Genomic DNA, 27761 nt, shown 5'->3' on the forward strand with positions numbered 1-27761 from the left:
CGGCCGCGCAACAACCTGCCCGCTCGACCCTATCCCCTCCTCTCTTCTCCAGACCATTTCCGGAGACCTTCTCCCTTACCTCACCTCGCTCATCAACTCATCCCTGACCGCTGGCTACGTCCCTTCCGTCTTCAAGAGAGCGAGAGTTGCACCCCTTCTGAAAAAACCTACACTCGATCCCTCCGATGTCAACAACTACAGACCAGTATCCCTTCTTTCTTTTCTCTCCAAAACTCTTGAACGTGCCGTCCTTGGCCAGCTCTCCCGCTATCTCTCTCAGAATGACCTTCTTGATCCAAATCAGTCAGGTTTCAAGACTAGTCATTCAACTGAGACTGCTCTTCTCTGTATCACGGAGGCGCTCCGCACTGCTAAAGCTAACTCTCTCTCCTCTGCTCTCATCCTTCTAGACCTATCGGCTGCCTTCGATACTGTGAACCATCAGATCCTCCTCTCCACCCTCTCCGAGTTGGGCATCTCCGGCGCGGCCCACGCTTGGATTGGCGTCCTACCTGACAGGTCGCTCCTACCAGGTGGCGTGGCGAGAATCTGTCTCCTCACCACGCGCTCTCACCACTGGTGTCCCCCAGGGCTCTGTTCTAGGCCCTCTCCTATTCTCGCTATACACCAAGTCACTTGGCTCTGTCATAACCTCACATGGTCTCTCCTATCATTGCTATGCAGACGACACACAATTAATCTTCTCCTTTCCCCCTTCTGATGACCAGGTGGCGAATCGCATCTCTGCATGTCTGGCAGACATATCAGTGTGGATGACGGATCACCACCTCAAGCTGAACCTCGGCAAGACGGAGCTGCTCTTCCTCCCGGGGAACGACTGCTCGTTCCATGATCTCGCCATCACGGTTGACAACTCCATTGTGTCCTCCTCCCAGAGCGCCAAGAACCTTGGCGTGATCCTGGACAACACCCTGTCGTTCTCAACTAACATCAAGGCGGTGGCCCGTTCCTGTAGGTTCATGCTCTACAACATCCGCAGAGTACGACCCTGCCTCACACAGGAAGCGGCGCAGGTCCTAATCCAGGCACTTGTCATCTCCCGTCTGGATTACTGCAACTCGCTGTTGGCTGGGCTCCCTGCCTGTGCCATTAAACCCCTACAACTCATCCAGAACGCCGCAGCACGTCTGGTGTTCAACCTTCCCAAGTTCTCTCACGTCACCCCGCTCCTCCGCTCCCTCCACTGGCTTCCAGTTGAAGCTCGCATCCGCTACAAGACCATGGTGCTTGCCTACGGAGCTGTGAGGGGAACGGCACCTCAGTACCTCCAGGCTCTGATCAGGCCCTACACCCAAACAAGGGCACTGCGTTCATCCACCTCTGGCCTGCTCGCCTCCCTACCACTGAGGAAGTACAGTTCCCGCTCAGCCCAGTCAAAACTGTTCGCTGCTCTGGCCCCCCCAATGGTGGAACAACCTCCCTCACGACGCCAGGACAGCGGAGTCAATCACCACCTTCCGGAGACACCTGAAACCCCACCTCTTTAAGGAATACCTAGGATAGGATAAAGTAATCCTTCTCACCCCCCCCTTAAAAGATTTAGATGCACTATTGTAAAGTGGCTGTTCCACTGGATGTCATAAGGTGAATGCACCAATTTGTAAGTCGCTCTGGATAAGAGCGTCTGCTAAATGACTTAAATGTAAATGTAAATGTAAAATATGTCAGAAACGGAATAACCCAATTCTCCTCATTGTAAAGGCACTTTAACGCACCTGCCCTTGGAGTGGACCTGGTCACGGCACTTTGTGGTACAGCCCGGGATTGAACCAGGGTCTGTAGTGCCTTAGACAGCTGTGCCGCTCGGGAACACCTATCACCATGTAACACCGGTCACCATGTAGTATTGAACTTATTGTGTATAAGTCTAACGGTCTGACCCCCTTGACCCTCTCTCCTACGCAAGGACCCGAAGCCCATGAAACAAGTGAGTGTGTTTTGATGACTGCAGTGAGATGGCGTTATATTTCCATCACTCTTGACAATACAGTACAGTATTTCATAAATCGAGTGCTGATCTAGGATCAGGTAACCCTTTGTCCGTGTAATCTTCTTCATTACGATGTGAAAGGCAAAACTGTTCCTAGATCTGGGCCATTCATAAAGTTTCTCAGGGTGATCATTTAGGATCAGGTTCCCCCTGTCCGTGTACTCTTACACCAGGGTTGGGCTTAATTCAGAACTGATTTGAGAATGCCTCATAAATTCCAATTCAATTCCTGAATATGAATCGAATTTGAATTGAAGTAGTAAACCGAATACAGAATTGCAATTTGAATTTGAATGAAAGGAAATACAATACAATTCAGTGAAATTCAATGAAATTCAAATGCCTATTCTATTCTATATTAGGTGTAGTCTATACAAATATACAGTACATCTTGTACATAAAACATACAAGGCTACCTGGGGTGGCAGGTAAACTAGTGGTTAGAGCGTTAGACCAGTAACCCAAAGGTTGCACGATTGAATCCCTGAGCTGACAAGGTACAAATCTGTCATTCTGCCCCTGGACAAAGCAGTTAACCCACTGTTCCTACGCCGTCAATCAAAATAAGAATTTGTTCTTAACTGACTTGCCAAGTTAAATAAAGGTAGAAAAAGTGCTTTATTCTTTGTTATCTGAAAGTGTGACCTGTCAGATTCAATTAAACTCTCATGTTCTATGACTGGGTGGAATTTCTTTGAATTGCACAGAATTCAATTCGACTTCCGGTCAATCAAACTCAAATTAAAAGTATACTTCCTGTGGTGTTTGGCCAATTACATCTGATTTTCAACTTGAATGGGAGTCTATTCCAACATTCTTAGATCAGCACCCATACTCAGATGATGTATGATCAGTCCCACAGCTCCCTGCTGGGCTGTAACACATTCCGGGGGGAAGTTTCTAGGATCAGCATCCCCTTCCCCAATCCAAACCTTAACCAGTAGTGGTTAAAAGGCTCAACTGATCCAAGATCCGTACTGACCTGAGCTGCTGGATGAGGTCCTCTCCCTCCTTGATGACGTTGAGCGTAGCCTCCAGCGTGGCCGTCTGCTGCTGCTGGAACTGCTTGATGAGCTCCTGGACAGACTCCACCGAGTCTGAACACACCTCCTCCAACAGCTCCTTCTGGAGATCCTCCATCCACGTCCACAACTGGAGGGAAGGGAAGGTGAGAGAGACGGATGAGAGAGAGAGAGACAGCAACACAACTAGACCCAACCAAATCACGAGAAAATAAAAAGATGTGTTCTTGACAAACTGGAAAGAATTAACAAGAGAACAGACCAAACCAGAATGCTATTTGGCCCTAAACAGAGAGTACACAGTGGCCGAATACCTGACCACTGTGACTGACCCAAACTTAAGGAAAACTTTGACGATGTACAGACTCAGTGAGCATAGCCTTGCTATTGAGAAAGGCCGCCGTAGGCAGACCTGGCTCTCAAGAGAAGACAGGCTATGTGCACACTGCCCACAAAGTGAGGTGGACACTGAGCTCCTGCCAAACGTATGACCATATTAGAGACACATATTTCCCTCAGATTACACCGATCCACAATGAATTTGAAAACAAACTCAATTTTGATGAACTCCCATATCTACTGGGTGAAATGCCACAGTGTGCCATCACAGCAGCAAGATTTGTGACCTGTTGCCACAAGAAAAGGGCAACCAGTGAAGAACAAACACCACTGTAAATACATCCCATATTGATGTTTATTTATTTTCCCTTTCGTACTTTAACTATTTGCACATCGTTGCAACACTGTATATAGACATAATATGACATTTAACATGTCTTTATTCTTTCAGAACTTCTGTGAGTGTCATGTTTACTGTTCACTTTTATTGTTTTATTTATTGTATTTCACTTTTGTTTATTATCTACTTCATTTGCTTTGGCAATGTTAACATATGTTTCCCATGACAATAAAGCCCTTGACTTGAATTGAAAATGAGAGAGAGGAAGGGAGAAAGGTTGGAGAGACGGGAGGGAGGAGGGTTGGAGGAAGAGGGGGGAGAGCGAGGCAAGGGAGGAGGGTTGGATGGAGAAAGAGTGAGGGCGAGAGAGACAGAGACAGAGATAGAGAGAGAGATTTAACACTACAGTACACAACATACCCACACCTTGTGGGAAAGCGTGTCAACAGATACAACATGTGCAATGTTGAGGACAACTGAACCACTATGTCAAAGTAATGCAATTGCTTAGTCAAAACAGACTAACTTCAGGTCTTTTCTTCATATGCACAATACATACGCAGCACATCTTGCTCTTTAGAATTCTTTAGAATTGTTTGACAGCGGGGAAGAAAATGCATTTCCATCTCCACAATTAGCAAACTGCTCCCCAAACGCACCTAAAATAGACTTCCATTCTTCAAGCTATACTGATTTTTCACAGAGAAAGATTAACCGGCACTTTAATATTTCAGTTAGGGAACAGGAGCTTGAAATACAATTACACACAACACCTGAAGCATAATCCGAGTAAATTGGCAGGAGATGTTTGATTGTGTTAAGGGGGAAATGAACCGCAAAGTTCAGCATCTGCTTTGTCATCTTTTCAGCATCCGTCCACACATGCTAGCTTGGCAAGACGTTGAGCGCGTCCCAAATGGCACCCTATTCCCTATATGGTAGACTCCTTTTGACCAGGGCCCTTAAGGTTCTGGTCAAAAGTAGTGCACTATATAGGGAATAGGGTGTAATTTGGGATGCAGGGCTCTCTCACTGTTAGTCGTTGGTTAGAGCTCTACTGCGATGCACTGTTGATGTTCTTAATTTACATAAACCCTTTGTGGGCATAGCTGTGGTCTGCCAGGCCTGCTGTTCGTCAAACGCATATTCATAGGACATTATGGTAATCGTGATGCTGCTCTGCCCTTTTCACACTATCAGAGAAGTCTGTGTGTATGTGTGTGTGTGCGCGTGCACGTGCATGCATATGTTGGAAATTCGTTTCACTCATTTAAGTTTCTCGTATCTAGAGTTAAATAATTTTTGCCATGAAAATAACTTCAGTTCAACTGTAGTGAAGCCAGCCATAAAACGATGCTTGGATTTACTGATTGCTAAGTGACTCCCAAGTGGCGCAACGGTCTAAGGCACTGCATGTCTGCATGACCCTGGTTCGATGCTGGGCTGTAACACAACCGGCCGTAATCGGGAGTCCCATAGGGCGTCATCCGGGTTAGGGGAGGGTTTGGCCGGGGTAGGGCGTCATTGTAAAATAAGAATTGGCTCTTGGCTGACTTGCCTAGTTAAATTACATTTTAAAAAGTGTTCATCAATAGATAATTGGAAGATTGAGGGCACTACAACAAGAGCACGGAAGTGAGGGAGAAAAAGCATGGCAGTGAGGGAGAAAGCATGGCAGTGAGGTTGAAAGCATGGCAGTGAGGGAGAAAGCATGGCGGTGAGGGAGAAAAAGCATGGCAGTGAGGTTGAAAGCATGGCAGTGAGGGAGAAAGCATGGCAGTGAGGGAGAAAGCATGGCAGTGAGGGAGAAAGCATGGCAGTGAGGGAGAAAGCATGGCAGTGAGGGAGAAAGCATGGCACTGAGGGAGAAAGCATGGCAGTGAGGGAGAAAGCATGGCAGTGAGGGAGAAAGCATGGCAGTGAGGGAGAAAGCATGGCAGTGAGGGAGAAAGCATGGCAGTGCGGGAGAAAGCATGGCAGTGCGGTTGAAAGCATGGCAGTGAGATTGAAAGCATGACAGTGAGGGAGAAAGCATGGCAGTGAGGTTGAAAGCATGGCAGTGAGATTGAAAGCATGACAGTGAGGGAGAAAGCATGGCAGTGAGGTTGAAAGCATGGCAGTGAGGGAGAAAGCATGGCAGTGAGGGAGAAAGCATGGCAGTGAGGGAGAAAGCATGGCAGTGAGGTTGAAAGCATGGCAGTGAGGTTGAAAGTGAGGTTGAAAGAATCATTGAATCATCAGATACAATGTACCGTACAAGTACAATGATACGATAAGTTATAACAAAACAAAAAAACACTAACAGACAAATTGTATTCCAGGAATGTCATCTCTCTCCAGTGACATACTGTATGCATCCCAAATGGCACCCTATTCCCTATATAGTGCACTACTATAGCCCATATCCTTGGTCAAAAGTAGTGTGCTATAAAATGAATAAAGGTGTCTACCATCTCCCCTCTACAAATGGCTATACTGTACCTTCAACCTGATTTTGTGATGTTACGGTGATCTATGAGAGACAGTGGGGATGTGGCTTTAGGAGTCACACAGCGTGGCGCAGAGGGTGACTAGGGAGAGTGATTGATGAAGGATCGTAGCGGCGCAGTCTCAGTGATGGGAAAGGAAACGTTCAGACTGAGGAAATATAGTGGTCAAAATGGCAATGATTTGAAAATGGCTCATTTTACGGGGCATGTATACAGCCGATATTAAACTTTGCTACTTTTTTTAAGCCTAAGTCTCCACCTTGTACTATTTCCAACAGCTACTCCCTAATCTTTTGCAAAGCCTATTTGGTTGGAGTAATTGACTGGCTGGCTCGCGGCTACATGATCCAGTATGGTAGATTGCTTATGGATGATGATGGGATCTGTGGGATCACTCTGGCAGTCAACAGTAGATATTTTTATTGGAGTTAAGCAAAGGGAAGTGGTAATGCCGTGGGACACCAGAGCTGGATATGAAGTAGCGGTCACACAGAACATGCCTGTTAACAGTGACCCAATGGGCCACTTGTCCCTAAGGAGTGGCCTCCACTTGGACAGCTCAGGGCTGCATCCCAAATAGCACCTTATTCCCTACCTAATGGACTACTTTTGCCTCTAGTCAAAAGTAGTGCACAATGTAATAGGTATTTGGGATGTAGACCATGAATCGTTGTTGGACTCTGATAGAACAGAGAAAACTGTTTTGGCTTTAAGGGGCTTTGAGAGCTTGAAGATGCAAACAAACGTATGCCAAGAATGGCCTGAGATAAGACTCCTAGAGTTTGAGTGTTATCCTGAAAGCCAAGGCCACATCCATGATTAATGTAGAAACCGATCCTGCTTCCCAAATGGCATCCTATTCCCTAGTGTACAATTTTTGACCGGAGCCCAATTGCACTGATCAAAAGTGCACTACATAGGGAATAAGGAGACATTTGGGACACAGTCCAAATCCCACTTTATAGGGCTGGTCAGTAGTAGTGGCCCACTAGAGGAGATGGCATTACTTTTTAAAAGCCTAATGACAGGACATGGTCAGATGGCCGAGGGCACACTCACTGCATCGGATGTGTCGCCAATGCAAACAAATCAACACTGGCTCAACTGACAATTACTGACAACTTTTAACTTTGGTGTTTCCTGTCAAGAGGAAGTTTTGTCGATTTTGTACATTCTCATCTCACGTAAAACGAAACGATGTGCTCCGCCCAAGCGTTTTTGATTTTACGAAGGCGTTGTCACTCCTTACCCCTCTGTAAAGTATGAAAAGACGTATCTTTTTCATTTTCCCAATCCGTTGTCTCCTCGGCTGCGTCGGCCTTCAGCTTGCGCTTATATTTTTGTCTTTATATCAATTGGCATTTAATATACTTTCTACCAGAAAAACAGAAAGCAGCAATTAGCTTACAAGAAGGAATGCTTGTGGCTGCTGTGCCGTGCAGGAAGAGGGTAATTTTCATTCTGGAGAATGGTCTACATGGAGACATACTGTAGTGTGCATCCCAAATGGCACCCCATTCCGCCTTACCATTGGGTCTGGTCAAAAGTAGTGCACTATATAGGGAATAGGGTGCCATTTGGGACGCCAGCGTGCTGGTCTTCGGCAGGCTGCTGGGCGGCTGACTGGGTGCTAGGTCGAGCTGCACCATCAAACAGACGAGGAAAGCAATGAGAGCCGTGATTTAGCAATCACAAAGAGGACTGTTGGGAAGCCTCTGTCTGTCCGCCACATGGTTGTGACACAAAAAGAGAAACAGCTGTCCCAAATGGCACCCTATTCCCTATATAGTGCACTACATTTGACCAGGGCCTGTAGGCAGTGTATGCTCTTAGAGAACGTTATCAGTGCCTTTTGATTGCCCCAAATTAATTTCAAAACAGGCATTTTAGTGTTCGGTATTACAAATATAGTGTAAATATAGTTGCTATGGTAATTTACAATTGCACCTGTTGCAATGTCTTACCTCATTTCTGAGTTAAATAAGATAATGAGATATTGACATTCAGCTCATTTTACTCCTGGCTCATGGATGAACAAACACAATGAATGAAAGCATCTGTAGAATAGAAGACACAGGACATTCCTAGCTCACATGCTTAACATTTAGAAGTATTGTAACGGTTTTCTTGTGTCGAAGGAGAGGCGGACCAAAATGCAGCGTGGTTGAAGTTTATGTTTTTTAATAAGACAACTAAACATGAACATAATACAAAACAACAAACATGGAAAACCGAAACAGCCCTATCTGGTGCAACAAACACAGAGACTGGAACAATCACCCACAAAAACCCAACACCAAACAGGCTACCTAAATATGGTTCCCAATCAGAGACCATGACTAACACCTGCCTCTGATTGAGAACCATATCAGGCCAAAACATAGAAATAGACAAACTAGACATGTAACATAGAATGCCCACTCAGATCACACCCTGACCAAACAAAACATAGAAATATACAAAGCAAACTATGGTCAGGGTGTGACAAGTATGGCATATATGTCTATGTGTATAGTCTATTACAATACTACAAAGCCAGGAATCCTGTAATATTGTAATAGACTATATTGTAATAGCCCAGAATTACAACTGCTGTGGCACAACCTATTTCACCCTAATCCCATGTCTGAACTCAGGTTTATGGTGAAATCAGTGTGTTAAGTGTGTGTTTGTACTGTATATTCTATCACAGTAATCCAAACCCGGGATGACAACTGCTGTGTCACAACCGATTTTATCCTAATTCAGGTTTATGGTGAAATCTGTGTGTAAGTGTGTAGTAGCTGTTTGCATGTGTCATGCCCAGTGCAGCACAAGCACAGCCAAGGATCCTTCAGCTAGAGCAGGAGTCGCACAGAGAAGCACGTTCAATTCTGAGCGTGCTCAGATCAGTCATGGGGAGCAGTTACCATGGGAACCACAGTGCAACCTCTGCTTTATGGATTTTGTTAACCCTTTGAGACTCCGAGAGAATTCCATCTGTGTCTGTATGATGTGATAGGTTCTTGTGAAAATTAAGGCAGTGGTTTTGTCCCAAATGGGACCCTATTCCCTATATAGTGCACTACTTGTTGACCGGAGCCCTATATGGGAATAGGGCGCCATTTGGGGGAAACCCACACCGTCTTCCTGAAGTCTCCAGTTTAGCCCTTGGCTGGCTCACAACTGGCATGGATCAGGCTGCGCTAAGTAGAGCAAAGACTCCCTGCATACCTTAGTAATCTTGGTCTGTCTGCCCTGTCTGTCTGTCTGTCTGAAGTGATCAGTGAGACTCACAGACGGGCATCTGAGGCTGCATTAACTCGAGCCTCGACCCCTTGCCAACTTACTGCACCTTAAAACCAACCACATCCACTGCCACTTACGGTAATATTTTGTACATGCATAAAGAAGGGGTAGTATTGCAGAGCCCGTGGTCTAGTGATAACCACCCTTACTTTACGCACACGTTTGCACTCCCCACTGGAGCCTGGGGTTCAACCCCCGGCGCCACCCCTCTACATTGTTTCTTCCACTTCCTTACCCGTCTCCCTGTCTGATTTCAGTACAGTCTCAATAAAGTTGAAAAAAAAATCCACTTCAAAACAAAGGTCACTAGACCCCATTATGCTCTTGAAGACAGAGAGAGTAAACCATCCTGAAGGGCCTTTAGATCTGAGCTCTTGCATCTTTAGCGTGGGTGTTGAAGGTAGACCGACAAGGCTACTGCATCCTACCACATCCACTCCCATTCTATCATACCATGCATAAATAAAGAAGGAAAGGGTGTCCGGGAACCCCAGAACTCCCCAGACATACAGTGGAAAGTGATCCATCCCACAGGTCAGGTAGGTTAGGGGTCGGGGGTCACATGTCTTACCTCTTTGGTGTGGGTGTGGAAGGAGACCGACATGTCCAGCAGCAGTTTCCTCTGCTCCACCCGCCGGACAAAGTCTTGGATCCTGACCTCCAGGTGCCGTGCTGCTTTGTAGATCTCCTCCGGGTCACATTCCCCAGTCTGGGCCAGCTGCTCTGCCGCCTCCAGGAGCTTGTCTGCGTTGGTGTAGGTGTTCTGGTACCCAGAGAAGACAAGCAGGCAGCTCAAATTAGATGAGGACAACACAAGCAGGTAAAGAAATGTGTTTGTCTAAAGTCTCTGCTCTCTGCAGGGCCCGACTACTGCAACGCTGAGGCCTCTTGAGTTGGTAGAGAATTGTGTCTGTTTGTCTGCACTCTTGTCTCCGCACGCTTTGACTGACTACTGCACACTGACGTCTCGCTCTCTCCTCCACCGCCAGAGACGGACAGGACCTCTCTCTCTCCGATTGGCGCCTCCACTAAACTGTCCCAAAAACAGTTCCATTCACACGTATACAGTGGAGCCATCGGTGCAGAGTGTTAGGGTAAATCCCTGGCTATCTTCCATACGTGCTAATCCCACAGCCTGGCAGAGGACAAGTGTTGTCTCTGGATGGACACAACAGTGGAGACCAAGTCAGTAAAGCAACAGCCATTAGGGCAGGACAGATGAATGGCTAGGTAACACGTAGCATGTAACACCGTGCTGATCCGGTTGGGATGGGATGGCCCCATGGCTCGGGACCTGGTAACCTTCTGTAAGGTCGTGGCAGTGAGTCACATTCACTGGGCCAAAGGGTACCCTATTCCCTATATAGTGCACTACCAGAGCTCTGGTCAAAAAGGAGTGCACTATAAACAGTATAGGGTAAACAGTATAGGGTGTCATTTGTGATGCATCCTGGTCCATTTAGGAGTAGAGACGGACCCTGACCTAGTGACCCACTACCTGGAGAAGTGACACTATGGGCCAAACCCTAATCCCAGTTAAGTAAATAAACTCCTACCGTATCTGTCTCCTTTATCTGCCGCGTCGGCCTTTTTCACAACGTCAAAATATCCCAATCCATCTATTTTTTTCCAAATGAAGCAGAATCCCACTTTTACACACAGTCTCCGTGTCACGTTGACATTAGCTCTGGCCCAAATCTAATTGATTCCCAGTGAATCGAGAGGGTCAGCGCGTTATACGGCGTACAATGGAGGGTCAATTCAATGGACATGGATGTAGTAAACAGGATAACAATTGGAGCGCCCATATATATGCTGAGTGTATAAAACATTAGGAACACCTTACTAATATTGAGTTGCAACCCCGTTTGCCTTCAGAACAGCCTAGATTTGTCGGGGCATGGACTCTACAAGGTGTCGAAAGCGATCCACAGGAATGCTGGACCATGTTGAATTCAATGCTTCCCACAGTTGTTTCAAGTTGGCTGGATGTCCTTTGGGTGGTGGACCCATTCTTGACACAAACTGGAAATGGTTGAAAACCCAGCATCGTTGCAGTTCTTGACACAAACTGATGCACCTGGCACGTTCAAAGACACTTAAATATTTTGTCTTGCCCATTCACCCTCTGAATGGCACATATACACTCAGTGTACAATGAGTCTAAAAAACATTAGGAGCACCTGCTCTTTCCATCACATAGACTGATGAACCCAGGTGAAAGCTATAATCCCTTATTGATGTCACTCGTTAAATCCACTTAAATCATTGTAGATGAAGGGGAGGAGACAGGTTAAAGAAGGATTTGAAAGCCTTGAGACAATTGAGACATGGATTGTGTATGTGTGCCATTCAGAGGTTGAATGGGCCAGACAAAAGATTGAAGTGCCTTTGAACGGGGTATGGTAGTTACGTGCCAGCTGCACCGGTTTATGTCAAGAATTGCAACGCTGCTGTGTTTAGCACTACTTTTGACCAAGGTCCTTAGGGCTCTGGTCAAAAGTAGTGCCCTATATAGGGAAAAGGGTGCCATTTGGGAGCCAAAGTGGTGTGTTGGGTGTATTCCACACAGCAGCAGGAGGCCTAGGCAGCACACAAATTCCATCCCATCAGAAGAACTCCTCTGTCTTTGGTCTGTCATCTCTTCTCCCTCCAGAGAGGTGAAAATCAATAACTCCATGCAGGCTTTCCCCTCACAGAGTTGGCTGGGCTGATGTGGATTCGTTTGTTCGTCCCTCCCTCCCTCCCTATCTTTGTCTCTAGTCTTTTTTAATACTATGCTGGATTCCCTCTGTACCGCTTTCATTCAATCTGTTGCACGCGCAGGACCTTTATGAGCATGATGCCAGAAACAAAAGCTCTGTGTCTCTCTCCATATGAAAGAGGGAAAAACGTCTGTTGAAGATGAAGAGAAAGAGGAGGAGCAAAGGTATTGTGAGAAATAGGTTGCGAGGGAGTAGGGAGACTCTTATTTAACTCAAAGTCCTGGTTGTCTGGCTATCCATCTGGGCACGGTGTTGACAGTGGCCTCAAATGTACCAAGGACTACTTTGTCTCGAGGCTATAAACTGTGATGCACAACTCTTCCTTCAGAAGTGGAAAAGTAGGATCCTGAACAGTAGATTTAGACTGTAGTCAAGCCCAAAGTTGTCCATCCTCTAATACATGGTGTTAGCCCTAGACATGACACTCACTTCTACTGTGTCCTGTTTTAAATCTTTTCCTTTCTCTTTTGGCCTCTCTCTCTCTCTCTCTCTCTCTCTCTCTCTCTCTCTCTCTCTCTCTCTCTCTCTCTCTCTCTCTCTCTCTCTCTCTCTCTCTCTCTCTCTCTCTCTCTCTCTCTCTCTCTCTCTCTCTCTCTCTCTCTCTCTCTCTCTCTCTCTCTCATCCTATTAAGGAGGGCTCAGCCTAAACAAATACCCCCATCGCATGTTTTGTTGGTGAAATACATCAGAGGCCAATCATTAGAGGGAGCTGCACTATTTTTGTCATCCAGGCTATTTAGGGGGGTTTTCATCTACAATGGCATTATATTTCAGCCAGTTAAAGAGGCAGATTTAATCTGAGCACAATCTCTCTGATTTAATAACATTTCAATGTGGTGTCATAAAATAAATGTATTCCTCAAATTGCTAGATGGTATATTATGTAGAATATCAAATAAAGGCTTGTGCGCCAATCTGGTAAGGTGTCTTTGAAAGATGATGGTGCAATATGTACATATCTTAATGAGCTAAAATAAAAAATATTCCAATATGAAGCTCTTTATTTGATTCAGTAAGCCATTTGATCCATTCTGCAGGAGTAGGAGTGAATTAAACATCCTCATCTCTTACACTTCCCCAGAGAGAATTTAATTGGTGGAAAATAGGATAAATAATGTGGAGTCTGATATTCAGGGATGCATCCCAAATGGCATTCTTTCCCCTATATAGTGCACTAGTTTTGAACAGGGCCCAGACTTTGGCTTGCCCTGAAGAAAGACACGTCGTCCATCTTGTAAGAGTGGCAAACCGCATGACCCAAATCAAGCCAATCCATCAACGGAGGGGCTACAATATTGCCGTAATACCCGGATTACACATCCTTTTACCATTAAAACTCAGCCCTAAGCACTGCTGTTATCACTAGTCATGGCTCATGCTGCTATGGTTACACTCAGGAAGTTAGCAAAGTGGAAGAAATGTGCCTGGTGATTCTAACATTTTCCTATCTTGCTGGGAAGCCGGGTGGTATCCGATACAGATGTAGGATCTTAATTTGATCAACCTGTTGCAAGAGAACTTTCCTGAAATGAAGGAAATGTAAAACTTGTAGAGTATTTCAGGTTTAAAAAGGCTCTGTAATTTCCACTTTGAATCAGACTTCCGACTTTGTATCAACCCTGACCAAAAGTAACCGTTAATTGTTCACATTTCCAGTTGCTTCAGGATAGATTTCCAAGAGTAGCAAACTGATTCAAATTATAACGTTACATCTTTATTATCTCGCAAGCACTGCTTTTAGGGTTGCAAAATGTTCCAGAGTCAAGAGGGAGTAAGCAGGAAAGAAATGCAACACTCGCACCTGTCCTCATTCCTTGCACATATGATGATCATTATGCCGCCATGGGGCACTGTGTAACCACAGAAGCACGACTTGCTTACATACAACAACAACAAAAATGCTTATATTATTTGCCCCTCCTCTCTTATTAAGAGAAACTTTAGGAAACTTTCTGAATAGACATAGAGAGAATTAGCAAACACACACACACACACACACACACACACACACACACACACACACACACACACACACACACACACACACACACACACACACACACACACTAAAATGACCTTAAATCAATCAAAGCCACCAGCGAAACCTCAGACATACACTAATCATACAAATGTATTCAAAAACCTAGGCTCACCTTCAAGTCCATCAGAAAGTAGATCTAGGCTACATTACAGCAAGGCCTAATGCCAAAATAACATTGCCTATCAAATGAATTGACAAGGAAAGTTTGAAGGGGGGAGAGAGAGACAGCTATGGTATTACTAGAGAAGTTGGTTATGAAATGATTATCCAAGCAAGTGACTTATTCTAGACGATCAAAGGATACAATGATCACTCATGATTGGCTACAGGTGTCCCCATAGGTCTAATATTTCAAATTAGGAAATGTGATCATAAAAGTGTACTTGATATGTGTTTATGGATGAGAAAGTGAACTTCCCATTTCCTAAAAATGAGCTCGGCGGGTAATGGGGATTCCCTGCTTTGCGATTTGTTGCCTACGTCAGCAGCCGGGCATTCGTTAAAAAGGCCTAGGCACTATTCTTTTCTATCGCACATTTAATTAAACTGACGCATTTGGCGACGTTCCACTTGAATTCATTGGCACAAAACGCACGTCAGAGCAAAATACTGTCTTGTCTCGGGCTTGCATAGCACAGGTGGTGGTTGTCTAAGTTCACTGTAGTAGGGTAGGCTAAAATATATAGGTTAGCATACGAACTGTGGATTAATAGACCAGCCTATGAATTCACTTGTAACGTACAATTATCTGTTCCCTTCTTGCACAACTCATGCATCTCGGGCCGGCATCTCCACTGGCATCTCTCTCTCTCTCTCTCTCTCTCTCCCTCTCTCTATTCCTCTTACAGCTCTAGAGCTAGTAGCCTAGCCCAATGCGTGTAGCAATATAGTTTTGGCCCCTTATTTTGAGCGATTAAACAAACACACAGGGTAGCGGCAGGGTAGCCTAGTGGTTAGAGCGTTGGACCAGAAGGTTGCAAGTTCAAACCCCCGAGCTGACAAGGTACAAATCTGTCATTCTGCCCCTGAACAGGCAGTTAACCCACTGTTCCTAGGCTGTCGTTGAAAATAAGAATTTGTTCTTAACTGACTTGAAAAAATTAAAAATAAAATACAGTATATACTGTATATATACATGAGGAAAGAAGCACCTTGCTCTTGCTTGCTGGATATAAAATAGGCTACAGCGTTCACAATGAACTGGATGGGAAGTTTGAATGGCCACAGCTTCTCTGGTGCAATAAACAAGGGTTCCACTATTCTCCCCACGCCCAATATTAATGTTCACAATGAAATGTATGATGTCAGAATGCCCAATGTTAATTTGTTTCCAATCAAATGTTTGAATTAAGTTAGAACATTCTCCTATCAGTCTAACTTGCATAAACTTTGTGATTGGGTGATAGCTGCGATCTCCTCCAGCTCATTAACGATAGAATGTTCATATTTGAAGATTGCTAAAGAGACTGATACCCAGGCTACAGTTGATGAGGCATTTCAATCTAAAAATGCCATCCACAGCCTCAACAGAGTAGGGGGAAGTTGCCTATACACATTCATCTTGGATCAGCTTTGTATTTCCCCCACTAGTGGTTAAGGTTAGGATTGGGAGATGGGAGGCTGATCCTAGATCTGTACCTAGGGGGAACTCACCCCGGGGCCTACTCAACAATGTGGGAGGAGATTCCCACCAGGATATGACCAACAACAAGCCATTAGCACTATTAAAATGTCCTCATTGGCACACATAGTGGTACTCTCACCTGTGCCACCTCCTCAAAGTCGTCGTGCCGTTTCTGCAGTGCCCTGGCGCGGTGAAGGGACTTGCCCACGCCCGTGTGTTTGCTGAGGAATGCCTCTCCGTGGTTCTCTATCCAGTCCATCACCTGTACACAAGACACACAGAAAGACACTCATGTTAACCAATGTTCTGAACAGCCCATGTTCCTGCCCTCAACCCCTGGCTCCAAAGGAGACAAGACTCACACTGTACAAGAGACAGGCATGTTGGGTTCCAGGGGAAGAGACACCACTGTCACTCTGTCAGCCTATATCACACCAGCAGTCCATCTTCAAGGAGGAAGAGGAGGTTTTGTGAACTGTTTCAGCCAAGCTATAGGGGGTCTCTGAAATATCCAATAGCATCATTCTCTCCTGATGCTGGGCTTTCACTTAGCCTGGGAATACTTTCACTTTAAGTTATATATCTCGATGGCAGTCAATGAGAAGGAAGCCAAATGTGCATAGCAAAGGGTAGACAAAAAGTGCAGTGAACTTCGCACAACTCCCCTGTAGAGTTCAAATTGAAACTGTTGCGTGACTAAACATGATCGTCAGAATACCCAGTGAGGCAGAATTTACAGTGCGAGATGTTAATGAATAGTTGAGAGGTCATAAAATGAGATCATCTGTGTGGATTTGTGTTGCGTGTCCCTGTGGGTGTAAGCAAACAGCGTCTGACTGAAACAGAGAAGAGCACAGCAGCACCCTGTGGCAGTGGCTTTCACCCTTCTCTGGCAGACCTGAGTTCAAGCACTATGCTAAATAATTTCAAATACTTTCTCTGTGCTCGATTGAGGCTGCCTGGTTCAATGGAACCAATAGAATAGTCCCAAAATTATAAACCCCGCCCATCTGGCACTCTAGGCAGGCTAGAGCAAACACTTAACATATTTGAAAGATTTCAAGTACTATTTGAACCCATGTCTGGTTTTTTTATTCCCTTTTCTAATAACTCTCTCTATGGTCATTTGAGGGAATGTGAAACCAACGCTTGCCAGTCCTGCCCCACTTCAATTATCTTGTTATCCTGTGTTGTCCTCAAGTATAGCCTCCCTGTCTTGATCGCGTTTGATTGCCGGCATGTGTGTGTGTGTGTGTGTGTGTGTGTGTGTGTGTGTGTGTGTGTGTGTGTGTGTGTGTGTGTGTGTGTGTGTGTGTGTGTGTGTGTGTGTGTGTGTGTGTGTGTGTGTGTGTGTGTGTGTGTGTGTGTGTGTGTATGCGCTTGCCTGCGTGTGTGTGTGTGTATAGTAGGAGATCGGAAGGGTCCTCTGATTGCGTGTGGTGTACAGGAATGTTTAATAAACATGTCAGTGGCTGAGCAGACAACCCTTGCTTTCCCCTGACTGATTAGAGTCGCTGCATGCACAGGAACAAGCAGGAGTCTAAAAGTGGCCTGGCTCGAACACGCTAAAAAATTGTCACACGAACATGGAAAGGGCTGAGAATAGAAGAGATTATTAGAAGAGATACATATAATTTATTATCTGTCTGAGGATACCATGCCTCAGACAGGAGGGTCACTTCTGGATTATTCCCTATGTCGCCCATACGACGCTGGTCAAAAGTAGTGCACTACATAGGGAATAGGGCGCCAGCCATTTGGGATGTGCTATCAGTCTCGTGATGTCTCAGCAGTCACTCAACACCAAGATGATATGCAAGTTATGATGATGAGGAAGTGGGCTTGAAATATTTGGCTCTGAAATAACACCCTATTATTCACTATTTAGTGCACTACTTTTGACCAGAGCCTAGGGGTCCGTGATAAGAGTCACTGACTCAAAGCCACAAGAGGGTAGAACATATTTCAAACGTTGCTTGTTAGTTCTTCAATAGTTGGATGCAACCTGTGTTTGTGATGCTGAAGCCCAACACCACTGACAAATCAGAGGAAAAGTACAGTACATGAAAATGTCAGTTTCCTGGAAAAGTAGTATGCAAAAACATGATTCACCAGAAGCCCGATGCATAAAAACAAAGATGCCCTGGACAAAACCATAAAAGACAACACGACCATAAAAGTAAACAGAGGAAGCTGGAAAAAGCAGCAGGCAAAACCACTGGATGACTATTTTCTTGATTAAAACTCGAGGTCCATAGGAAAGAGCAGCACTTGTGTGAACATTGTGGTGCTTAACATGATCTTGGTCTAAATCTGTTAATTGTTCCAGGTATACACATACGATCCAAGCCCCTAAGGAGGCATTTGAAAAATGTACTGTACAGAAGAGGCTGCCAAAAGTGCTTTTTCTTTTCACCGTTTTATTTCTTTTGACAGTGTATAAGTGAAAGCAGTCCTCAGTTCCTGGTTATATGATGGCCATAGAAAAGATAAAAACAGAGGCTGCATCCCAAATGGCATCCTATTCCTTATATATAGAGCACTACTTTTGACAAGATCCCTATGGGACTGGTCAAAAGAAGGACACCGTATAGGAAATAGGGTGCACTTTGGGACGCAGGCAGAGGCAGTAAAACTCAAAGAAAAGACCATAATTTTTAGACTTACACTATGCCCAGCTAGCACATAACATTTACATTACATTTACATTTAAGTCATTTAGCAGACGCTCTTATCCAGAGCGACTTACAAATTGGTGCATTCACCTTATGACATCCAGTGGAACAGCCACTTTACAATAGTGCATCTAAATATTTTAAGGGGGGGAGGGGGGGTGAGAAGGATTACTTTATCCTATCCTAGGTATTCCTTAAAGAGGTGGGGTTTCAGGTGTCTCCGGAAGGTGGTGATTGACTCCGCTGTCCTGGCGTCGTGAGTTGTTTTTTAGAGCTTGGTGAGAGTGTGTTTGTCCTATGTTTATTTTGCATACTGTCAGAGTCTATCTAGAAGATAGCAAAGGCGCAGGACACAGGTAAGAGTAACAAACACTGATTTACTCAATCAAAAATTTTAACAAAATCCCGTTCCAAACAAGGAACAAAACAGGACTCAAAATCCAACACACCGGAATACACGAAAGACAATCACGCACAAAACAGAAAGGGAAACCAGGTGTGTAAACAGACAAAACAAAAGGAAAAATGAAACATGGATTGGTAGCGGCGTGAAAGCCGGTGACGTCGACGCCGAACGCCGCCCGAACAAGGAGAGGGAACAACTTCGGTGGAAGTCGTGACACATACAACCTTCCCACAACTTTCTGGGAATGGTGCAGGATAGTTGCTTGGCTTTGGAACATTCTCAGCACATTAAAGGAACTTGACAAAAAAAGTATTTTGTTGGTATTTCATTACTTTAACAGAGAATTTCCTAAAAGTTTGAACATGGTTAGGGCTGTGGCAGTCATGAAATTCTGTCAGACAGTTATTGTCAAGCAAATAACTGTCTGTCTCACAGTAATTGACAATTAATTAACATGAACACATTTAGCAACTCCTGGCTTCCACACACACAGCCTACAAGCCACTGATGCAGACCTTTGGAGCATCTACATTTAAAAAAGTCTAATAAATCCATGTAATATACTGTATCCTACACCATCACAATAAATCGATTATTTATTTTGGCTATGCCATATTGCTGTGGGCTACACGAGCTCATTTAGCAGACAAGATTTGCTTAGAATTCTGTGGCATTATTTTAAATGATTCTTTATGAATACAATTGAACATATCTGAATAAAATATAAAAACTATTTCTTGCAACTATTCTGTGTTGAGTGGTTAACAAAGAAAATCGTCCTCCTAAATGCTTAATTTCTAGTTATTTATGCAAATTTAGATGTGATACAAACGCTGGGCTATATGTTTTGATTTTTAATAGATTCTAAGGCTGCATGATGCGATTCTAATGATGATTTTAAAAGTTGCATAAAAGGCATTTTCCACACTTTATCAGTCTCTCATTCACAATTTAACAAGCACTTGATAATGCTCAAATTTTCCAGTGGCATCCCCTTTGTGTGGCTGTAATGCCCCCTAAAAAAATCCAGGCCTTTTGCGGCCAGTTGCCGTTGTGCCCTTGGCCTGAATATAATAATTATAATTCCCTTCTCCCGGTTGTGTGCTCCGAACCACCTCTCACTCACATGGCTCTCTCAGATATCTAAATTCCTATTAGCCAATGCCCATCACCTGATTGGGTCTTGCTCACAGGCTACAAGTGAAGACAGACACATCGGGGATGCAACTGAGAGCGTCCTTATCAATTTCTGAGGTGCATATTGAAGATGTTGAATGAAGCCAACAAGATGAGCAGGCCTAATGAACAGCGAATGCACTAGCCTATGTCAATCAATTATCCCCCATAGTGCAAAAGTTGACCTATTCTATTCTGTGCGGGAAATAAATATTCCAAGCATAGATCCCAAATATTACAACCACGAGCATCAAAAAACTGTAAAAAGAAATAAGGCTAACGCAACAAATCAGAACGTTTAGCTTCGCTACACTCGCAATAACATATGCTAAACACGTGTATGTGACCAATACAATTTGATTTGATTTCAAATGTTGATAAACTATCAGGCAATTTCTTCACTTATAAACACAGCAATGTACACACGGCAGTAGGCTATAAGCACGAATGTTCCAAAATGGAATCAATTAGTGGGAAAACACCATTCTCAAAAGTGAACGCAAATGTGATTATGCATGTAATGCTTTTATTATAAAAGTGGATTTCTACGGTGAAAATGATCTACTCCAAATTTGAAACTCATGCACTGTGTACTGTATGAATGCCAGTTAGGCTCTACACCCGTTGTAAAGCGCATTAATGTGCTTAATTTTAACAAGTTATTTGGCTACTTTAGTTATGATACAAACCTTATCAAAATATGTAGACCTATGGGCTAGGCTACATGAGGTGTGCAACTCTGATTAGAAAAAGTTGCTCAAAAGAGGCACGCGCTGCTTTTTGCCTTACTGCACACAAGCTGGGCATCATTCACAAGTGGTAATATATCATTCACAAGTGATAGGCTAATATTGTCACCCATCAGACTATTCTTGATTTAATTTTGTCCTTTACATATACTAAATAATATATGTGTGAAATTAGTTTTGATTTAGAATTGACCTCAATCATGCACCTGTCTCGAAACACGGTCAGGGAGATAAAATGTCATCTATGCACTTAAATAACGAATTGAGGACGATTTCCCACTGTTAATGTTCATGCCAGCCATGCTATACTTGTGCAGTAAAGAGAAGCAATCTACTTCCTCACGTGCTAAATTAGGAAAGTTGAGAAATAAATATAGTAGGCCTAGCCTATAGAGCGCTGATGGGATCATCCTCTTTTGATAGAGGCCTTTAAAACTCTTGTTTTCTCACGCAATTGCAAAGCCTATGTAAATGTTGCAAAAACGTGAGCTCATGCGCTCTCATGAAGTGTTTGATTACATTCTTGATTACATTTGCATTGATTAGAGGGACAATAGAGTGCTGAGTACCAGTCAGTTAGCAAGTTTGGTAGGCTACTAATGACAATCAGCAGTATCAGAACTTGGATAAGCCTAATTACCGTGACATAATAGGTCACGTGGAATTTATTATTATTATTATTTTTTAACCTTTATTTAACTAGGCAAGTCAGTTAAGAACAAATTCTTATAACGGCCTACCAAAAGGCAAAAGGCATCCTGCGGGGATGGGGGCTGGGATTGAAAATAAGAATAAACTAAATAAAAATATAGGACAAAACACACATCACGACAAGAGAGACAACACAGCACAACATAAAAAGAGACCTAAAAAGACAACATAGCATGGCAGCAACAGATGACAACACAGCATGGTAGCAACACAACATGACAACAACATGGTAGCAACACAACATGGCAGCAGCACAACATGGTAGCAGAACAAAACAGTGTACAAACATGGTTGGGCACAGACAACAGCACAAAGGGCAAGAAGGTAGAGACAACAATATGTCACGCAAAGCAGCCACAACTGTCAGTAAGAGTGTCCACGATTTAGTCTTTTAATGAAGATATTTTTGGCATGTTTGTTGCAGCTCGTTCTAGTCGCTAGCTGCAGCGAACTGAAAAGACGAGCGACCCAGGGATGTTTGTGCTTTGGGGACCTTTAACAGAATGTGACTGGCAGAACGGGTGTTGTATGTGGAGGATGAGGGCTCAGTAGGTATCTCAGATACGGGGGGAGTGAGGCCTAACAGGCTAACTACACCGCTCGTGTTGGAAAATACACATCTATATTATTCAATTATTAAATTATTGCACGCACACTGCTCGCGCGCGACAACGAGCTAAAAAAGAAGTCAGTTCTATTTCTGACGCAGATCGAGTCCTGCCTCTCCCATATCCTCATTGGTTTATAGAAACAGGTACCCATGTGCCATCTCCTCATTGGTTATACCCACGTGGGTGACTGAAAGACGAACGAGGTCATTGGCAGTAATGCACCTAATTTATGAAAGTTGCCAATCGCATTATAAAATCAAGAGAAAAAAAAGCCTGGAAGGATGAGAGATGACTAGAAACGATTTGGTTGACCATTTTATGTGTGGATTAATTGGCGGAGCAGAGGACCTTGTGCATTTCAGGTAAAATAACTCAATGTTTATATCCCAGGACAAATTAGCTAGCAACAGCAAGCTAGCTAAATAGGACAAATTAGCTAGCAAGTGCAAAGCTAACTAGCTAAATGCCATAAACTTTTAATATTTCTAGACCTGTCCCAAATTAATATAATTGGTTCAGAGTTTGTTTTGATATTTTGCGTGTCGTGATCGCGTTTGATGTGTCGGGACAAAATATATTTATGCACGAAGGCACACGGGTGCAGCCAAATTGGGTTTCGTGCAAGAGGGTTTTATAAATAGGCATCAACCAGTGGGTCTTGCGACAGGTATACAGAGATGACCAGTTTACAGAGGAGTATAGAGTGCAGTGATGTGTCCTATAAGGAGCATTGGTGGCAAATCTGATGGCCGAATCATAAAGAACATCTAGCCGCTTGAGAGCACCCTTACCTGCCAATCTATAAATTACGTCTCCATAATCTAGCATGGGTAGGATGGTCATCTGAATCAGGGTTAGTTTGGCAGCTGGGGTGAAAGAAGAGCGATTACGATAAAGGAAACCAAGTCTAGATTTAACTTATTTGCTGAGAGAAGGACAGTATACCGTCTAGCAAAACTCCCAAGTATTTGAATGAGGTGACTACCTCAAGCTCTAAATTCTCAGAGGTAGTAATCACACCTGTGCGGAGAGGGGAATTTTTCTTACCAAACCACATGACCTTTGTTTGAGAGGTGTTCAGAACAAGACTAAGGGCAGAGAAAGCTTGTTGGACACAAAGAAAGCTTTGTTGTAGAGCGTTTAACACAAAATCCGGGGATGGGCCAGTTGAGTATAAGACTGTATCATCTGCATATAAATGGATGAGAGAGCTTCCTACTGCCTGAGCTATCTATGTTGTTGATGTAAATTGAGAAGTGCGTGGGGCCTAGGGTCGAGCCTTGTGGTACACCCTTGGTGACAGGCAGTGGCTGAGACAGCAGGTTCTGACTTCATACACAGCACTCTTTGAGAGAGATAGTTAGCAAACAAGGTCAAAGACCCCTCAGAGACACCAATACTCCTTAGCCGGCCCACAATAATGGAATGGTCTATTTGACTGCCGTCATGACTCGTGACCGCAGGTGTGGCGGTCACCGTAACAGCCCTAAATACGGTTACATTTAATACAAATTTGGTAATGTTCTAGGAACTTACTCCAACTGGTTTAGCAGTGGGAATGTTCTCCAGTAGTTCAGAGAACGTTAACTTCTTGGCTATTTTAATTTTTGGATGAAAAACGTTCCCATTTTAAACAAGATATTTTGTCACGAAAAGATGCTCGACTATGCATATAATTGACAGCTTTGGAAAGAAAACACTCTGACGTTTCCAAAACTGCAAAGATATTGACGTTACAGGCGAAACCCAGATAAAGATCCAATCAGGAAGTGCCGCATTTTTTGAAACAGCCTCATGCCAATGACTCCTTATATGGCTGTGAAGCAGCTAGGTGTCAGCTTACGTTTTCCCTAAGGTGTCTGCAGCATTGTGACGTCTTTTTAGGCATTTCCATTGGAGAATGGCTGTAATTGACCAAATAGGGAAAGTGGACGCATGGTGTCTCCTGGAGAAAACGTTGCGTAAAAAACTGAGGTAGCCATTTTTCCAATAGTTTCTTATGAGAACTGCCTCCACGGATATATTATTGAATACATATGTTAAAAACACTTTGAGGATGGATCCTAAACAACATTTGCCGTGTTTCTGTTGATATTATGGAGCAAATTTTGAAAAAAGTTTGGCGTTATAGTTGAAGTATTTTCGGTCGATTTCTCAGCCAAGCAGGATGAACAAACGTGACGTTTTTCGCCTCCAAAAATATTATTTTTGGAAAAAAGGAACATTTGCTATCTAACTGGGAGTCTCCTGAGTGAAAGCATCTGAAGTTCTTCAAAGGTAAATGATTTAATTTGGTTGCTTTTCTTATTTTTGTGAAAATGTTGCCTATGTTGGATAAATCAAATCAAAGTTTTTTTGTCAAGTGTGCCGAATACAACACCTTACAGTGAAATGCTTACTGACAGGCTCTAACCAACAGTTATTAGGTATTAGGTGAACAATAGGTAAGTAAAGAAATAAAACAACAGTAAAAAGACAGTGGAATATAACAGTAGCGAGGCTATATACAGTAGCGAGGCTATATACAGGCACCGGTTAGTCAGGCTCATTGAGGTAGTATGTACATGTAGATATGGTTTTAGTGACCATGCATATATGATAAACAGAGAGTAGCAGTAGCGTAAAAGACGGGTTGGCAGGTGGTGGGTGGCGGGACACAATGCAGATAGCCTGGTTAGCCAATGTGCGGGGGGGGGTACCGGTTGGTCGGGCCAATTGAGGTAGTATGTACATGAATGTATAGTTAAAGTGACTATGCATATATGATATACAGAGAGTAGCAGCAGTATAAATGAGGGGTCGGTGGGGGCACACAATGCAAATAGTCCGGGTAGCCACTTTATTACCTGTTCAGGAATCGATTTGGCGTGGGGGTAAAAACAGTTGAGAAGCCTTTTTGTCCTAGACGTGGCACTCCGGTACCGCTTGCCATGTGGTAGTAGAGAGAACAGTCTATGACTGGGGTGGCTGGGATCTTTGACAATTTTTAAGGCCTTCCTCTGACCCGCCTGGTGTAGAGGTCCTGAATGGCAGGCATCTTAGCCCCAGTGATGTACTGGGCCGTACACACTACCCTCTGTAGTGCCTTGCGGACGGAGGCCACGAAATTGCCGTACCAGGCAGTGATGCAACCAGTCAGGATGCTCTTGATGTTGCAGCTGTAGAACCTTTTGAGGATCTGAGGACCCATGACAAATCTTTTTAGTTTCCTGCCCCGTCAATGAGAATGGGGGCGTGCTCGGTCCTCCTTTTCCCACAGTCCACAATCATCTCCTTAGTCTCTAGCGGTTTTATTAAAAGTTCTGTTAACATTATTTAATTACACTCAAATAACCTATAATTTCCTTTGTCAGAACATTAATAAAAAATCCCAGGAAAGACTTCAGGGAACCATAGTTAAACATTCTCAGAACCTCCCTGCAACCTAAACATCTTTGTCCCCAAAACAGGTGAAATGTTCACTTCAGTTCTCAGAATGTTATAAAAAAAAGTTCAGTTTTACTGGTCGGAAACATATGGCTTTGTTCGCAGAACCAATGAGAAACCTTGGAAGTTCCCACAACTTCCAAGGAATCAAATGTGCTAGCTGGGTGAATAGCACATTGGGGTGGAGAATTTCTGACCTTCACGAATACGCAGATACATAAAGCACCATCTTGCTGTTGCCTAAGTAACAGTTTATTTCATTTAAGTGCTATCCCTTTCATTCGTTATCCACTGTCACATAAACCTGAGTGAGAGCATCACTATATCTTACCCCTATCCAAAAATATGCTATACCTTGTGAAAAATGAGAGGAATGTCATTAGATTAACACAAATGTGGAGGGAGGAGAGTATAGAGAGAGCCCTAGGTTCCCCAACTCCTCTTAAATCTGGCTACAGTTATAGAGCAGATGACCTTGGATAGCGCAGAACTTCCTCCACGTATCCTCCAACACTGCTTCCTCCTGACAAGCCACTTGCAGTTGGAAGCCCAAAGTATTTCCACATCCCAAAATGGCACACTATTCCCTACCTAGTGCACTTCTTTTGACCAGAGCCCTATTGGGAATAGGTCACTAAATAGGCAATAGGGTGCCATTTGGGACACATGCTATGAGTCAGAGGCTTGAAATGTGTCCCATTAACACGGTCTGTTGCTTGGTGGTGCAGTGCGGCGCAGCAGTCACTCATGTGCTCTGCTGATAACCCCAGCCTTGACCTGCTATTGAGGAGGCTTCAATCACTGACCAAAAGCCAGGCCTAGTCAGTAAACGTAGAACAAAGGATTATGTTTGATTCTCTCTAAATTAGACCGCCCTGCATTCAAAATCAAAAGAAAAAAGGGAGAGAGAGACAGAGAGAAAGGGGGATGCCTAGTCAGTTGTACAACTGAATTCATTCAACTGAAATGTGTCTTCCGCATTTAATCCAACCCCTCTAAATCAGAGAGAAAGGGTGGGGGAGAGGGGAGGAGAGAGAAAGCATCATCTTGTCTTGCTAAACTGTTGACAGGGTAATCCGAACAGGAAAATGAGAAGCTGTACCAACTGAGTGATCTCTGGAGTAACAGAGATTATGGAAGTCTGCAGGCACGGATGCAACTGAGTGAGAGACAGAAACATTGCAGAAAGTAGGGGTGTCAAGACATCATCTCCGCTCATTCTTATTGATTCACATTAAGTCACTCGCAATCATTGATGCAGTTATTCTCTCGCTTAAATAGAACAGTGCCTTCAGAAAGTATTCATGGTCCTTCTGTAGCTCAGTTGGTAGAGCATGGCGCTTGTAACGCCAGGGTAGTGGGTTCGAGCCCCGGGACCACCAATACGTAGAATGTATGCACACATGACTGTAAGTCGCTTTGGATAAAAGCGTCTGCTAAATGGCATATATTATTATATTTATTATATTATTCACACCCCTAGACTTTCCCCCCATTTTCTTGTGTTACAAAGCGGGATTACAACAGATTTAAATGTATTTTTAGGTCAACAACATATATAAAATACTCTGTAATGTCAAAGTGAAAGAACTTTGAACTTTATAAAATTGCATTAATGGTAAAGAAAACATTAACACATTTTGATTAGATAAGTATTCAACCCTCAGTTAATACATGTTAGAATCACCTCTAGAAGCGATAACAGCTGACACTTTCTGGGTAAGTCTCTAAGAGTTTTGCACACCTGGATTGTGCAATATTTGCACCTTATTCTTTTAAAACGTCTTTCAACTCTGTCAAGTTGGTTGTTGATCACTGCTAGACAGCCATTTCAAGTCTTGCCACAGATTTTCAAGCTGATTTAAGTCAAAACTGTAAACAGGCCACTCAGGATCATTCAATGTTGTCTTGGTAAGCAACTCCAGTGTATATTTGGCATTGTGTTTTAGGTTATTGGCTTGCTGAAAGGTGGATTCAGCGATTCAGTCTCCCAGTGTCTGTTGGAAAGCAGACTGAACCAGGTTTTCATCTAGGATTTTGCCTGTGCTTAGCTCTATTACTTTTCTTTTGATCCTAAAAAAAACTCCC

General features: G+C 43.8%; 1 protein-coding gene across 3 annotated transcripts in view; it reads right to left on the minus strand.

Moving 5' to 3' along the window:
- LOC124042050 (kalirin-like) overlaps window positions 1–27761 on the minus strand; it is a 297232-nt gene that overhangs the window by 117251 nt on the left and 152220 nt on the right. For all 3 annotated transcript variants that reach the window (XM_046360354.1, XM_046360336.1, XM_046360344.1), the window contains exons 10-12: window positions 16059–16181; window positions 10061–10252; window positions 2994–3163 (exon numbers count right to left, since the gene is read on the minus strand). In XM_046360354.1, coding sequence (XP_046216310.1) covers window positions 2994–3163; window positions 10061–10252; window positions 16059–16181 — 485 coding nt within the window. The remainder of the gene's footprint in view (window positions 1–2993; window positions 3164–10060; window positions 10253–16058; window positions 16182–27761) is intronic.

This window comes from Oncorhynchus gorbuscha, linkage group LG01 (genome assembly GCF_021184085.1).
Source record: "Oncorhynchus gorbuscha isolate QuinsamMale2020 ecotype Even-year linkage group LG01, OgorEven_v1.0, whole genome shotgun sequence".
In the NCBI taxonomy this organism is placed as follows: Eukaryota; Metazoa; Chordata; class Actinopteri; order Salmoniformes; family Salmonidae; genus Oncorhynchus; species Oncorhynchus gorbuscha.